At 45.5% G+C, this 17,032-nt stretch overlaps 1 protein-coding gene across 2 annotated transcripts in view; it reads left to right on the top strand.

The window, feature by feature from the left end:
- PLCE1 (phospholipase C epsilon 1) overlaps nucleotides 1–17,032 on the top strand; it is a 343,905-nt gene that overhangs the window by 142,936 nt on the left and 183,937 nt on the right. For both annotated transcript variants that reach the window (XM_090058651.1, XM_090058650.1), the window contains one exon: nucleotides 4,643–4,931. In XM_090058651.1, the coding sequence (XP_089914777.1) occupies nucleotides 4,643–4,931 (289 nt within the window). The remainder of the gene's footprint in view (nucleotides 1–4,642; nucleotides 4,932–17,032) is intronic.

Below are 17,032 nucleotides of genomic sequence, written 5' to 3'. Positions count from 1 at the left end.
ATTTGCCCTGTTAGCCATAGGTTGCCAACTCCCAAGCCAGAAGGTTCTGGTTTTGGCTTTTTCTGTTAGGATGTTCAGTAACAATAAAAAGTCCAAAAGGGCATCTAGGCTATATACCAATTTGGCAATCTGAGGATAGGAGCCCACAGTTCAATATTACTCTGGTATTCAAAGTGTTCTTTTCTTTCTACCAATATCACTTCTATTTTGCTTGGGGAAACATTTAGTCAGTTATTATCTTGTGGGTATTGGTTATACTTGGGTATTAGCATAGCTGGAAAACTGTTGCATTTTATGTGAAAGAACTATAAAGCTCTAAGTTAACTGCATATTGCTAGCATTTAAGTCCATAATATTCCTTGTGTGCCTCTTTCATTGAAATAGGGTATTCAGAAAACAGAGCAATAAGTGGGAAGCAGAACTCTGGTTAAAATAAAGGACTTAGTTATTGATACCTAATATCAGCAACAGAAAAAGTTTCTAGAAGAAACATGCAAACTGAATACATAAAATGCACAAACATTTTCATATTAATAATGATCTAGTCCTAGAAATGTACATGTGTACAAGTCAGTGACTGTGGCCACTGCCCCAGTTCAAATCTGGCCCACAAAGAGCCCCTGTGACCCAGATCTGGCCTGAAAGCCAAGGTGAGTCTGACACCCCTGATGTATATATAGTACCAGTCAGTATTTTAAAGCAGAAGTTATGCCTCCAGTGCTTTAACACATCAAAACAGACAGTATTTGAAAATGTTATATGAAGCACAGAGTCTTTGGAGAGTCAGTGCCCAGAAGTCTACCCAGAAGGCTTTATACAGTAGAGATTAACACTATTATTCTATATATAATCTCCCCAACAAAACACTGTCGCCCGTTTCTGTCAACAAATGGCTTCTTTGCTTTGGCAGCTGAGAGAAACTTTAGTTTAGTATAGGCAACAAAACATGCCTTTATGAATTGCAGACCTATTTTTAAAAATATTTTGGAAGGTGACTACAGTATTGAGATATTACATTATTTGAATTAACTAAACATATTTTAAAACAAACTAGGAAGATGAGGTATGTCTCTGTGGATCCAGCATTTTTTGGGAGTGGTGTGGTATATGCTTAACTCCTTCTTCCATACCACCACTGGAATAAGGGGCAGGCTAGGGCTATGTTTTGAACATATCCTGTCCAGACAAAGCTCCCTCTTGGGTTTCTTCCCTGGTTTCTTTGATTCTTTCTTCCTTGCCAGAAACTAGGACAAGTTGTAGACTGGGACCTGATGTTCAAGCTTGCCATGGCTAAACGAACTAACTTTATACTATTATAGATTGCATAAAGTTCATAAAGCTGCTGTTAAAGTGACCCTGTTAAAACCTAAGTGCTGCAATTTACTTGTTTTAAAAAAAAAAAAAAAAATATGCTGAGGGAGAATACATTATGGGAAGCTGACAAGCTTTCATGCCTGTGTTTCAGTATCCTATTACACTCATGGTGTTGTGAAAAAGAGGAAATCCATAGGGAGAAATTTGTAGTTTATATTTTGTATTAATAAGCATAGCAGTTTCTGTCCAGGACTTATTCATTATATTACTATTTAAGTGAATTACTGTAATTTAATTCAAATTGAACTGCTTTCAAAAAGTTGTAATACTGTGGATAAAAATTTAAGATCAAAATATTTATATTCCTATACTAACAAATTTCCCATCAAGAATGGCAGAGGGGTGGGGGGCGAGGACAAAGTGCCGCCACCCACAACTTCGTGTTGCTGCTGCCTCCCAGGAGCAGAGGAGGAAGGCTTGCTCTACTGTCCCCTCTGTCCCCCTTTGCCAGCACCCTGCACCGCCTCCAGCGCCAGAGGGAACAGTGGGGACAGAGTGGGACGGTGGAGCACCACTGGGTTGGAGTGGGGGGGGATGAGGCCAGCACCACTGGCCTCACCCCCCCTCCATCTCTGCTGTCATGGCAGCACTTTGCTATCGTACTCTGTCCTGACTGTTTCCTCTACCAGCACCCTGAGGCACTGCCATCTCTAAGGAGCAGGGTGGGGGGGCGCTGCTGGCCTCGTCCCCCTAATCTGTCCCTGCCGTCATGGCGGCACTTCGTGGAGCACTCGGTCTGTGCGGAGCACTCTGGTTGTTTCAGTAAGCATTGTGATTGTCTGCTGAGACAACCAGTCAGAGAACTCCAAGAGCATTACGGGCAGACAGACAGACACAGACAGATGGACGAAACCCTTTATATATATAGATATTGCATTATATTTGAGTCCTAAATGTTAGGACTCAAAGTGAATTCTATTATATTAATTGGCTCCTAAATTTTACAGCATGTAGCCAAAACTTCTATTGCTTTCAGCATATATTTTTGCCTGAGTGAAGAACTTGCAGGACTGCTTTCAGGTGTCAGAAAAATACCATCAGATTAATTTATAACTTTCTATGCATGTCTTCAAATCACTTTTAGACTGACTTTTAAGCATGTTATAACCATGCACATACCTATCAGTTGAGTCCAGCTGTAATATTATAAAACTGTGTTCATAATGCCACATGACAAGGTAAATGGCAATAAAGAAATGAAAGACAGATAGTACTGTTTCATTCCTCGTTGTTACAATATATTTAAAAACAAAATGGAGCATGGGATGCCATTGAAGTAGATCAAAACCTTGTGAACACATTTATTGGCAGTATTGTGATCAGTAAGTGTACCATGAAATCACATAAAAATTCCAGGTTCAAATATGTGACACACAAGGGCAATTCATGTAAGCCATTTGTAGAAGTCATCTAGAGCAGTGGTTCTCAATCTTTTTTGTACTAGGACTCATTTGTAAACATCGACGACTAGTCCTGACCCAATGCCCCTCACTCCCAACCTGCTGCCCCCACCACCGGGCCCCAGCCCCACAGTGTGAGGGGCAGGGGGAGCCCCAAGCAGCCTGCTACAGGCTGGAACGCCTGACAGCCTGCAAGGGAAAAGCCACAGGTTCCCACGTTTTTCTCCTTTAAAGGAAAATCCATTTTTAAAGTTTGTTTGTGACCCTTTCATATATTCTTGCAACCCACTTTTGGGTCATGAGTCATGGGTTGAAAACACTGATCTAGACCTCATCTAGTTGTGGCAGTTGTGGGGAGGGGAAAATGTGAATCACAGAATCATCATATTCCTTTTGTACTTCTGTAGCATTCAAAGGTCTTTATCAAGGTTTGTTTATATATCATTATTATTTCAGTTTTATATAACTGTACAAAAGAGAAAACAAGAGGAAGAGTTAGGCCCAGTATAGCTCAGGGAGAAGCAGCCACTTTGCCTAACATAATAAAAAAAAAAAATCTGAATAGATTTGCTGGTGAAAAGGAGAAACAAAGTGTCAAGTACCTGACCTCAGTACTCTTACACTGAAACCTGAAAATAATGATGGAAGAGTCTGGTGAGAGTAATATACAGGAAGTGGGGCCTGAAAAGGTTGCCTCCAGGCTTATCAAAATTGACCATCTGAGAGGGTGGAGAGGAAGGAGAACCAAAGTTAATGTAATAATTTATTAAAAAGAAAACAACTAAGTCTGTATCGGTCTCATACTTGTAAAACTGCCTCCTTAGTCTAAGTTATGTTTTTATTTATAAGATTATATTCAATTGATTATAAATTGGCTAAATGTGGAATTTGGAATTAACAATGACAAATAGAGTAGATTTCTTAACTAGCATTACTAATTTAACTGCAAAAGTGTAAATAGCACATACTGCTATGTGTTTTTTATCTTACCATCAATACAGGTAAGTATTAAATTGAGCTTTTGCTACATAAACTTTTGGTTATCTAATTCACACTATTTAATATCAGAAACTAAATCATTAAAGTAAATTGTTAACATTAATTAGCAAGCTAACCATATAAGAAAGTAAAAGATCAAGTGTTCCCTTACATATTACATAAAAAGGTTTCTGGCAGCGTTTTACTTTGACCATTATTAGCTCTATAAACTAAACAAAAATTACTTAGTTGCTAAGCCACAGACTGAAGTTCGTTACTGTTTGAACATGACTTGAAAAAAAGTACTAAACCAATATTAGGGAACCAGTGCATATGCTAGGTGTAGGCTAATAAGCTTGAGACTAGATATTTTGAAATATTTTTCATATTGATTAAAACCATTTGTCTTAATCCATTTTAATCTCACTTCTCCATATAAAAAGCAAACTTTTAACTGCTGTGCTGTTGTTGTTATTGATATCCATATGCCTTTATTGACAACATAACATAATGTCTAGCCTTATATAATAATATACTTAATAGTATTAATTATATTTCATTTAAATGCTGATTGAATTTGTGTTATACTTCAACAATGTAGCAGTCATTAAAACCTGTTTGATTAGAAGGCTTTAAAGCACTATTTTTAAAGCACCCTGTTAGAAAACGCCTCTAAATAGCCAGTTTAAGATCCCTAATGAAATGATTACAAATCAGTTATGGATTCTTAGAATTTTCCATCTAATGCATAAATGTAATGTTTTAGTACAGCGTTTGCTCTTTAAGCCCACTGAACTTTTATAAGAAATCATGATGGTATTTTTTTAGCAGGTTCAACTTATTGCCATAATTAACTGAACTAACACATACTACATTTTTATTTTTTACAGATCTTCAGTGCAGTGAGAGAAGAAGAGGAAGCAGAAGATACTCTTAAATATTTTCCTTATCCTCTGAGAAAGCTTCCAATGTTAAATACAGTTTGTAGATGCAAAGATGATGGCTATTGTATAAAAACATGTGTACAAGGTGCTCACTTTCAATACCGTACCACTTTACACAGGACTTCACTCTCTAACAGTATTACTGGTGCTCTGCTAGAAGCAACTACATCACTGGGAGCAAGAAGTGGGCTTCTAAATATATTGGGAGGATCAACTGGAAGGGCAATGCTTAAAGGTAATTAAGATTTAATTGTTTTGAATTTTCACACGATCATTTGAACTACAGAAATTACATATTCTACAGCAGGACTGTCCAGCTGATGAGCTGTGAGGTGACCTGACCCGCCCCTTCTCCCACTGTTCTTGCTGCTGCTGCACCCCTTCCATCTCCCAGCTTCTATTTCTTGCCCCCACCCCTGTGGGACTTGTGGCTTGACCTGTAGGGGCACATGTGTTGTAGGGGTCATGGCTAGGAATAGGGAGAGCCCACACTGCCCATGTGGCCCAGGGGTGGGGGCCTGGTGGCCTACATAGTGTGTGGTCCCAGGCACTCAGAAACTGGACCTCCCTGTTCTATAGAATGCGGATCTTTGCACCGTACTTTATATTCTTTTATGTGGAACAGAGAGATGCAAAAAATACTACATGCTTTCTATATGATTCAGTTAGTTGAGAAATGACAATCTGTTCTATGTTGGTGAAAAGTTAAAGGTACTGGTAATATTGAAATATTCTATTTTATAAAAGAAACCACAACAACTTTAATTTTTAATTTTCTTTAGAAGTATTCCAGTCTCTACCAAGTGATTAATGTTTATGTCATTGTGTCAAGAAGATAAATATTTCTTTATATTATAATATCAAATATTTAGATAAGCGCTCCTATTTATGAGCTGAATGGACTCATGCCTTTGGACAAGTGTCTGTAATATTTAATTGTTATTGTTGTCATTATTTACATAGTACTGCAAAGTAAGTGTATACAGATCATTATTTATTTACTGATTTTTTTAAGGCCTTCCTCTATGTATTGTTTAAGCCCGCCAGATATATCAGGGCTTGTCTGCAGAAAAACTGTTCTGGAATAGTCGTTCCACACTGGCTTCCCATTTTGCCACACTGGTTTTGTAGTAAGAAGGCCTTAGGTTTGGAACTGCATTAAGGTAAAACACAGAAAGGTACTCTTACCATTGAATATGCATATCCATATGAGGAGTTGGTATGAAATTGTTAGTAGATTTCAAATTCACACGCTAAAAGCTTCCATATGTACACAAGCCCTTAGTGGCTTTATCTTCATGTTGTTGTATAAGAAGTAAGTATTTAATGGAGATTTGCAACGCTGAAGTACACAGAAACTGAGGCTTACCTAAAATCATGCAGGAATCTGTGACAGAATTGGGAGCAGAACCAGAATCTTCCAAACTCAATTTACTGTATTTATTTGAATATAAGATGACTTCCCAATAATTAGATTCTAGATATGAAAAAATGATAAATATGTTCAAATGTTGCAGGTGTCATATCGGAGAGTTGCCTTAAATTCGTCCCCTCCCACCGCAATAGCAAGGAAAATAGTGGCTCCAGGGATCAGGTGGCCCCCTTGCCCTCTGCCCTCCCCAGTTCTTTCCCCTGTAGCCTTCCTCCTCCTCCACCCACTGTCAGACTCTGCTCAAGATCTTTTCCCTCTCCAAGCACAATGGAAGGAAGTGAGCTGTACACACATTGTAAGCACCAGGGGGAAGAAGAGAGGAAGAGGTGGGCCTGACCAGTCCTTATTTGGGGTCAGAACTGCAGCAGTCACCTACTCCCCCTTCCCCCCTTTTTAGTTTGAAATGCAAGGAACAAAAACCCCACTGGCTTCACAATAAATATATCCATAGTAACTTGCATATATGAAAATTACTATGGGTAAGTTCATCCAGAATTCATGCATTTTAACTTGTTGCAAACTGCTCCAAGTTTCAGCATAGGTACTCCATAAATACACTGCTGAACAGCATTTTTGTACCTAACTGTACATAGTACAAACTATACATGATAGTCTTTGGCAATCCCTCACAGTTAAGGACAGTTGTCTTCCATGATTCTTATCTGTGTGTCTGAAGATGGCTGATGAGGCCTATCCAGGATTGCAGTTTTGTGTTTCCATGTTGTGGGAGGAGTGGAGGGGTTTGGATTCTTGATTTGATCCATGACATGCTGTTTTTGCCGCTCCCACTTTTCCATCTTCTGTTGTTGGGAGGTTTCAAAGTACTGAGATCCCTGCAACAGATTCTTCCTCCATTTGGAGTAGTCCTGGGTGATAGCATTTCCCAAGTTGACACTGATGTTGCATTTTTTTAAGCTGGCCGTGAGGGCATCCCTGAAGTTCTTTTTCTGCCCTCCCATTGAGCATATGTCTTGGGGCATGATATTAGTTCAGAATCAAAAGGCTCATGACTTACCATATAGTTCATTGGGCTGGAGAGTCAGCAGCAGTTCAAGCCATTGTAAACCCACAGCCTAGTGCTGCTTAGCATGAGTCTGTACTCCAGATATCCCACAAAAAATCCACTTACTAATTAGCCCCCCACTTGCAACTGGAACCAGGTATTCCGTCACAAGTCCTGGGACCCACCAAAACTTTATATGTAGTTGAGGTGCAGGGCTGCCTTGTCTGTCTCCACCTTATAGAGGGCAGGGCCACACTAATCACATGCAACAGGCTGCGAGAAGGGGCGACAGAATTTTTTAGCTACATGGAAGTTTGGTGATGTTTGCTAGATATTTAAGCTGGTGAAGAAACAGGACTCTTTGGAAATGGGAAAGAAAGGCACAGCTCAGCTGTGGGAGTGAAAAGAAAGTTGAAATGTATTTGATATAGTGGCTCACCATGACTGGAAAAAGAGTTGGTCCTGCAGGGGACTAAACACAATGGACTTTGTATCTTAACCAGATGGGATGCACTAACTTACTCTTGTGGTAGGCTCCCAATCAACATCTCAAATGTAGCATTTTTGTCACCAAGGGGAGGGTATCAGGGTTTGCTGTGGCCTTCCTCGTGCTGGCCTGGTATTGCAGTACCTCCAGGCCTGATGCCAGTTCCCTGCGGAGGGAACGCCCACCCTTTTTGTTTTTTTAAGGATCAAAAAAAAAAAAAGTTTCCCATTAACATCTTGGCCTTTTGGCCAGGATTAAATCTAGTATTTTTTCACACTGAAGGGAGGGTGTTAGGGCTGGCTCTGGCTGTCCAGTGCTGGTGTGGTATTACAGTGCCTCCAGGCCTGATGGCAGTTCCCCATGGAGGGATTCATTTTAAAGCGACATACAAAAAAGAAAATTTTTGGGTTTTTTTGTTTTGTTTTTTTTCATAGACATTAGGGCTGGAAGGGACCTCGGGAGATCATCGAGTTCAGCCCCCTGCCCAAAGGGCAGGAATTCAGCTGGGGTCATAGGATCCCAGCAAGATAAGCATCCAATTTCCTCTTGAAGGTGTTCAATGTAGGTGCTTGAACCACCTCCGCTGGCAGACTGTTCCAGACCTTGGGGGCTTGGACAGTAAAGAAATTCTTCCTTATGTCCAGCCTGAAACGGTCTTGCAGGAGTTTGTGACCATTCGACCTCGTCATCCCTTGGGGCGCTCTGGCGAACAGACGTTCCCCCAGATCCTGGTGTTCACCCCGATAAACTTATAGGTGGCCATCAGATCACCCCTGAGCCTGCGCTTTTCCAGGCTAAAGAGTCCCGTGGCTCTCAGCCTGTCATCGTAAGATCTGTTTTCCTGACCTTTGATCATGCGTGTGGCTCTCCTCTGGACTCTCTCAAGCTTCTCCACATCCTTTTTGAATTGTGGAGCCCAAAACTGGACGCAGTACTCCAGCTGCGGCCTCACCAAGGCCGAGTACAAGGGGAGAATGACGTCCCGGGATTTGCTCGAGAAGCATCTATGGATGCACGTCAGCATTTTGGTCGCTTTACTAGCCGCAGCATCGCATTGGAGGCTCATGTTCATCTTGTGGTCAATGATGACCCCCAAGTCTCTTTCTTCTGTAGTGCTAACCAACGTAGCACTGCCGAGCCTATAAGGGTGCTGCAGGTTTTTCCTCCCAAGGTGGAGAACCTTGCATTTATCGGTGTTAAACACCATGAGGTTCTCGTCTGCCCATTTGCCGAGCTTGTCCAGGTCAGCCTGGATCACCCGCCTATCTTCTGGCGTGGATGCTTTGCCCCAAAGTTTGGTGTCATTGGCGAACTTGGGCAGTCCACTCCTGACTCCAGTGTCCACATCGTTAATGAAGATGTTGAACAGTATGGGTCCCAGGACAGAGCCTTGAGGGACCCCACTGGTCACAGGGCACCACGATGAGTGACTGCCATCAATCACAACCCTCTGGGTCCGACCACGAAGCCAATTTCCCAGCCAGCGGATCGTGGTGGAGCCAAGGCCACAACTGGGCAGTTTGGCCAAGAGGTGATCATGGGATACCAGATCAAAGGCTTTTTTGAAGTCAAGATATATGACATCAATCTCTTCTCCCTTGTCCAGGTGATAGGTCACCTGGTCATAGAAGGAAATGAGATTGGTCAAACAAGACCTACCCACAACAAACCCGTGCTGGCTGTCCCTTAGAATGTTAGCCTGGGCCAGTCCCTCAAGGATGGCCTCCTTAATAAACTTTTCTAAGATCTTCCCCAGGATAGAAGTCAGGCTAATGGACCTGTAGTTAGGCGGATCCACTCTCCTCCCTTTCTTGAAGATCGGCACCACATTGGCCTTCTTCCAGTCTTCGGGCACTACACCAGAGCGCCAGGAGTTTTCAAAGATCCGTGCCAGGGGCTGGGCTATGACGCTTGCCAGCTCCTTGAGTACCCTGGGGTGCAGATTGTCAGGGCCGGCTGACTTGAAGGTATCCAGCTTCTCAAGGTGTTCCTTCACGAGGTCAGCATTGACGGAAGGTAGGGGATCCCCCTCACCCAGATTTCCCTGTCCCATAGCAGGCATGGGCATCCCGTGTGACTGATGAAAGACTGACGCAAAGTACCTATTTAATAGGTTGGCTTTTTCCTGGGCATCAGTTGTCAGTTGCCCCATCTGGTTTAGCAGGGGTCCAACATTGCCCTTGCTTTTCCTCCGGCTCCCCACATATCTGAAAAAGGACTTTTTGTTGTCCTTGATGCCTGAAGCTAGTTGGAGTTCAGTTGCAGCCTTGGCTTTCCTGGTTTGCTCCCTGCAGGACCGGACCAGCGCGGAGTAATCCTCCTTGGAGGTGAATCCCATCCTCCATCCTTTGTAGGCTTTCCTTCTTAGCCACAGTAAGTCCGCTAGGTCTCTGGAGAGCCAGGGGGGCTGCTGTGCCTTCTTGCTGCCTTTCCTCTGTGTTGGAATAGATTTAGCTTGTGCACTGAGGATCGCTTCCTTGAGAAGCAACCACTCTTCTTGAACTCCCATCTCCCTGGGGTCATGGTCCCTGAGGGCCTGACCGACTAGCCTCTTGAGCTTATCAAAGTCGGCTTTTCTGAAGTCAAGGACTTCTGTGTTGCTGACTGACTTGCCAGCTTTACGGCGGATGGTGAAGGTGATCAGCTCGTGGTCGCTGTCACCCAGCTTCCCATCAATCACTAGGCCGCCGATTAGGTCGTCCCCCGTAGCCAGTACCAGGTCAAGCAGCACTTTGCCTCTCGTTGGGTCATAGACTTCTTGAGTCAGGTAGAGGTCATCCACGCACGAGAGAAAGCTTTGCGCCCGCTCAGATTTAGCTGAGTGATCTTCCCACGAGATGTCCGGGTAATTGAAGTCACCCATGACAACCAAGGTCCTGGAGCAAGCGGCCTCAGTCAGTTCCCGGGCGAACTCCTGGTCAAGCTCGGGACTTTGAGTGGGAGGTCTGTAGTAGACTCCCACCATTGTGTCCCCTGTGCCGAATTCCCTACGAATTTTTACCCAGAGGGTCTCTAGCTGTCCATGCCGGTCGCCAACATCAGCTTGCAGGGACATGTAGCTTTCCTTCACATAGAGAGCTACACCCCCGCCCCTTTTGCCAACACGATCCCTCCTGTATAGGGTATAGCCCTCTATACCCGTGGTCCAGTCATGGGTGGAGTCCCACCAGGTCTCCGTTATCCCAATGACATCATATTTCTTTGCACTGAGCAGGAGGACGAGCTCGTCCTGCTTGTTGCCCAGGCTCCTGGCATTAGTGTACAGGCAGGCAGGTGTGCCCTTGGGGGCTCTTGCCTTGCCCACAGATTGTGCCAGGGCTGGGGCAGGGGTGGGCTCCCTTAAGTGCCCCCTTAAGTGCCTTGGTCCGCTGGCAAGTTCTCTTCACTGTGTTTGCCCAGTGTGGGCCATGTGGTTTATGGTTATGCTGTGCATGGCTGCATTCAATCAACTTCAGAGTTGTTTTCCATGACTGAGCACATACTGCTTCTAGCAACAGTTTAGTGATAGACAATGTATTTAAGGGGTGGGGGACAGGGTTTGCTGGTATTTGAATATAAGATGAGGTCCCCCACCCCCCATGCTGAGTGGGGGAAAAATGCCATCTTATATTCAAGTAAATACAGTAGTTACTTAGTTCAGGGACCATCCTCCTTGACAAGTAATGGCACAGTTCCTACAGAGAGGCTGCCCCTGATCTAAGTTGCTACCCTGGCCTGCCTTCTACGTGTTGACTGTTGTACTTGGTAGTGAATTCTGTATTGTTCTCTGCATTAGGCTTGTGATTGTAAGGCTCAGGTGCCTATGGGGACTTAGGTGGACTTCAGATACCATCCCACGTCCATTCTTGATCACCATGGAGCTTTTATAGGAGTTTGGCATTCATGTGCTCAGAGTGGGGCACTTCAAGTGTACGTAAGCCTAAGTTTTGGTATCTTGGGAGTGTGCAGTACAAAAGGTTAAGAGTTAAATTAATTTAAGTGCCAAGGATATTTTGGTTGCCTAAGAGAGACACTACCATTTGCATTTATACGTATTCTGATTTCTGATAAAAAGCAGGAATTGTTGGATATTAATACATTAGCCTTTAGAGGACTTTTGTACCATTTTTGCAGAAGATATTAGGTCATGCAAAGTGCATCTACATGTGCGTGTTTTTACGTAATTGGCTAATTAGCTCCACAGTAAAGCATCACATGCATGCCGTTATTAGGGCACAGTAAATTAATTAACTCTATTATAGGATAGTACTGTTGGGAACAGTACTATACTATGGCAGAGTAATTTACTTTGCCTAAATGCATGTGTAGATGGTGACAGGGGCTGGCTGGGGCACAAGGTGCTGAAGTGCAGGGGCTGCCTGTTTCCCAGCCCTGCACTTTAGCACCTTTGTGCCCCAACTAGCCCCTCCACTGCTCGATGCCATGTCCCAAAGCCCAGGGCTGACTCCGCACATCCCCTGTCAGCCCAAGGCTGCTCTGCCTAGACTCAAAGTGCTGCAATCCTAGGCACACATGCAGATGCTCCACCCAGGAGGTTTTTTCCAGTGTAAAAATGTACCAGTGTTTATCACGTCACATGAATTTCACATGTAGATGCACCCACAGAGATTTTCCTCAGTAAATTTTTCCTCTCTTGGAACCAATGTATGTTTTTCTTCTCCTGTACTAAGGTTTGTTTGTTTGTTTTCCTGTTTCAGCTCTTTATATATAAAAGGCAAAAATAATGCAAAAGGAAATTGCTCCTTTGGTATATGAGACTGTTGGTTGTAGCTGTGTTGGTCTAAGGACATAGGCAGGCAAGGTTTCTTGGGTAGATGTGACATCTTTCCAGAGTCTCTCTATGCCAGACGAATCTTGTGCCTGAAAGCTTGAAAGAACTTTTTTTCAACAGTTTATTTGATCTAATAAAATATATCACATCTATCCAAAGAACCTTGCCTGACTTTGGTATATGAGTCTCTATAAATGTAACAGAGAGAAAAAGTTTTATAGAGTTCTCTTGTAAAAGATATGATGTTTGCCTCCTGTATTAATTAATAATGGTCAACTAGTGCATAGATATGAGACCATTGGGTACATGCATGCACGGATGGATATCTGTACTAGAGATCAAGTGCAAAACACTTAGGCTAGGGACAGACAACCAGTAAGTTACACACAAACCAGTTTAAGTGATCAGAAACTGGTTTAAACCTATAACAGAACAGAAGCTCAGTGCACTTTAAACCACTTTCAAAATGGCCAAAATTGTTTAAAATAAACCTGGTTGGACTTAACCATATCAGACTCAGAGCCAGAGACTTGCAGGAGAGACTCAGCATAATTGCTTTCATTTGTGAGTTGTACTGGCCCCTCTGTCCTGAACTGCCTGCACCCTGCCATATTGTCTCACCATCCACACCCAAGAATGGAGACCCAGGACTTAAATAAACCATATCAGACTTAACTGATTTAAGTCAAACTGGTTGATGGAATTGCCATCCCAAACCCCCTCCCAGTTCAAGTTAACTCACAGTGTCCTTAGCATCCCAGAATACTTTGTAGCCCTGGGCTATGCAATCTGTTCCAAAGTAGTAGGGTTGCTTCAACCCCTCTGTTCCCTAGCCCAGCTGGGGTCTGTCTGGGGTGGGGAAGCAGCCCCTTCCAGTCTTTTCCTCCACTCCCTGCAGGGGGAGAAGGGGGTATGACCAAGCCCCGGCCTGGGTCGGCACACTGGGGCTGGGTGGGGGAGAGCTTAAACCCTCTCCCTGGCTACCACTGAAACCCAGCTGGGGTCTGCCTGATGAGGGGTTTGGGGAAGGGAAGCCCTCCAAGCCATTTCTTCTCCTAACCCTCCAGCTGGGACCCCCAAACCCCATTCTCAGCTTCCCAGCCAGCTGACTAAGAAGGGGGTGGGAGGAGCATCAGAGAGCAAGCTTACTGTCTAGACCACCCAATTGACTGATGGCATGGGCAGGCATGCTCCAACCCCTGACCCTTCATCTGAGACCCTTCCTGATGCAAAGCCAGAGACTTGCAGGAGAGATTCAAAGTGGTTGCTCTCATTTGTGAGTTGTACTAGCCCCTCTGTCCTGAACTGCCTGCACCCTGCCATACTGTCCCACCATTCGCACCCAAGAATGGAGACCCAGGACATATGACATGTCTTTCTTGTTACTCTGCTAAACTCTCACTAGAGACTGTGGGACATTGTGCACATAGAATCATAGAATCATAGAAATCGGGTCAGAAGGGACCTTGTAGATCTTCAAGTCCAACCCCCTGCCTGGGCAGGAGAAAAACTGGGCTTAAATGATTCCAGCCAGGTAGGCATCAAGCCTCCTCTTAAAGACCCCCAGGGTAGGAGCCAGCACCACTTCCCTTCGAAGTTGGTTCCAGCTCCTAGCCGCCCTAACTGTGAAGTAGTTCTTATGGATGTCTAATCTAAACCTACTCTCCAACAACTTGTGGCCGTTATTCCTTGTTATGCCAGGGGGCACTAGGGGAAACAAGGTCTCTCCCAAACCCTAGTGAGTTTATAGATGGTCACCAGGTCCCCCCTCAGCCTTCTCTTGTGAAGGCTGAACAGGTTCAGGTTCTGCAGTCTCTCATTGTAGGGTCTGCCGTGTTGTCCCCGATCATGCAGATGGCCCTCCTCTGGACCAATATTGTCCACATCCCTCCTGAAGTGGGGGCACAGAACTGGACACAGTACTCCAGCTGTGGCCTGATCAGTGTTGCATAGAGGGGGAGGATCACCTCCTTGGCCCTGCTTGAGATGCACCTGTGGATACACAACAAGTTCCGGTTAGCTCTGCCAACCGTGACCTCGCATTGTCGGCCCATGTTCATCTTGGAGTCAGTAATGACTGCAAGATCCCTTTCTGCCTCTGTGCTCTCAAGAAGGGAGTTTCCCATCTTGTAAGTGTGCTGCTGGTTACTACTGCCCAAGTGCAGCACCCTGCACTTGTCAGTATTGAAACGCATCCTGTTTTTGTTAGCCCACCCCTGTAACCTATCCAGGTCTTGCTGCAGTCTTTCCCTCCCTACTTGCGTGCTCACCTCACCCCAAATTTTGGCATCATCAGTGAATTTAAACAGGTTGCTTTTCACCCCATCGTCCAAATCGCTGATAAAGAAATTGAACAGCGTGGGCCCAAGGACCAAGCCCTGGGGGACTCTGCTGCCCACTTCTCCCCAGGTCAAATATGACCCATCCACCACTACCCTCTGAGTACGACCCTTCAGCCAATCTGCAATCCATCTGACAGTGTAGGTATCAATGCCACAGTCACCCAATTTTTTAATGAGGATGGGGTGGGAGATGGTGTCAAAGGCCTTGTTGAAGTCCAGAAAGACTACATCCACGGCAACACTTGCATCCAGTGCTTTTGTGACCTGATCATAAAAGTCAATCAGGTTGGTCTGACATGACCTGCCCCTGATGAAACTGTGCTGGTTACCCTTGAGCATCATCCCTGAGGCTGGCCCATCACAGATGTGCTCCATGATGATCTTCTCAGAGTTTCCCTAGGATTGAGGTAAGACTGACAGGCCTATCGTTGCCCGGGTCCTCCCTCCTCCCTTTTTTAAAGATGGGGACCACGTTGGCTATCTTCCAATCATCTGGCACCTGGCCCGAGCACCACAAGCTCTCATAAAACCATGCCAAGGGCCCTGCAATAACTTCTGCTAGCTCCCTCAACACTCTGGGGTAGAGAGCATCTGGACCTGCTGATTTGAACAAGTCCAGCCTTTCCACATACACCTGGACATGATGCAACTGCTTGTCACCATGGCATACACCTTCATGTCCCTAACCCAACAACCAGCCATCTACCACACCCTGTACCCACCAAGCACCTTGGACTATGCCACTGACTTTCACATGGCCAATGAGGATGAAGTACCATGGATACCATGGTGCTCTGGCACCACCTCCGTACTATCAATTGCCAGTTCTGGCCCTGCATCCCCAGCACCAGTTGGTGGGAGTGCATTGTCTTGGGCACCTGGGGTAATGAACAGTGGCTCCAGATCTTCCTCATGCATTGGGTGACCTTCCTGCACATTGTTGCCCATCTATGCCCCCACATCACATGCTGGGACATTCCTCATTCATGTGGCCAACACCTCACTGATGTTGGAGCCACTGGCACCACACAGTGGCAGGCAGTCCAGATCCATGAAGCCTTGGCCAACTACCTCCTAACCCTTGAGGACCCTCAGATGAGTAGGACCAGAGGGCATCGAGGGCCCATGTTCTTGCAACAAGCCATGGTTCTCTCCTGCCCTGGGCTCCTCTGGTCCTGTGTTCTGGGTATTGCTGTCCACAACCAAGGCTGTTTAAATGCTGTTCCCCTTCCTGTCCCCTCCCTCACTCACCCCAGGGGCACACACCAGGGTGGGTGGCAATAAGGTATGAGAAAGTGACGTGTCATGGGTTCAGATGTTGCAGATGCTGAACTGTTCTTGTGTTTAATAAAGAAAATGTGCTAAACATTACCCATGGCAGACTTTGGTCTCTCTGCCCATATAATAAAAGCCAGCAAACTGGGGCGGGTGAGCAAGGGAGGTTTGGGAAGGAGGCAAATTAATCTGAAAGGGGTTGTTAGGATGATGAGATGAGCAAGGATGTGTTTTGGTTCTGAGGAAATGCTGCAGGGCTGAACTCAAGAAACACAGAACCTTGGAGGGGAGGCATGGGGTAGCAGCTATACACCTGGCACAGTAAGTCCTGGACTAAGAAGTGAATACCAGGGACTTATCTGTGTAAAAGCTGGACAGATATGTGATCCCAGACACACTGTCTGCCTGAGAGGGCTGCACGGTGGGTGTTGGAGGTGGCTGCTGGGCCAGGGGGAGGAGAGGTTGTGGGGAGGGATGGATCAGCACAGTGGGGGGTGTGGACACCTGGCTCTCCCTCAGGGGATGCCCTGCCCCTTGGCCGCTGCTCCTGGGGCCCAATCTTCCTGTTGGGAACCCTGGGGCCATGACACCCAACCAATTCTGGGAGGCTCAGGCCATGCAGAAAGAACAAGCCTCGAGGGTGCCTATCCCCACCAAGGTGGCACTGCTCCCTCATAGTGGGACCTGGGCCAGAAGAGGGGCCATGGGGAGTAGAAGACCCCCCTCCCTCTTGGACATTCTTGCAGAATGTCAGGTTTTATTGCCAGATGCATTCCCGGGGCAGCCTGGCCTGGTGGGGCTGGTGGGTTTCCCCCCTCCACCCTTTCTGAGTGCTCCTCTTTAGGACTTTCCTGGAACCCTTTGGGGGGCCTGCATACATGAGGTGACTGCCCGAGTTTGGGGGGAGCAGGATGGGTCAGCACTGGTAGAAGGGTGGTTTATCCCCTGGCCCTGGCATTGGAGTCCAGCCTGCTTGGTCCTGCTCCCCTTGCCCACCTCTGCCTGCTGGAGTGAGGCCCACCTGGT

Source organism: Crocodylus siamensis, chromosome 7 (assembly GCF_052110815.1).
Source record: "Crocodylus siamensis isolate JL-2025a chromosome 7, ASM5211081v1, whole genome shotgun sequence".
Taxonomy (NCBI): domain Eukaryota; kingdom Metazoa; phylum Chordata; order Crocodylia; family Crocodylidae; genus Crocodylus; species Crocodylus siamensis.
This window is presented reverse-complemented; position numbering and strand designations above follow the sequence as displayed.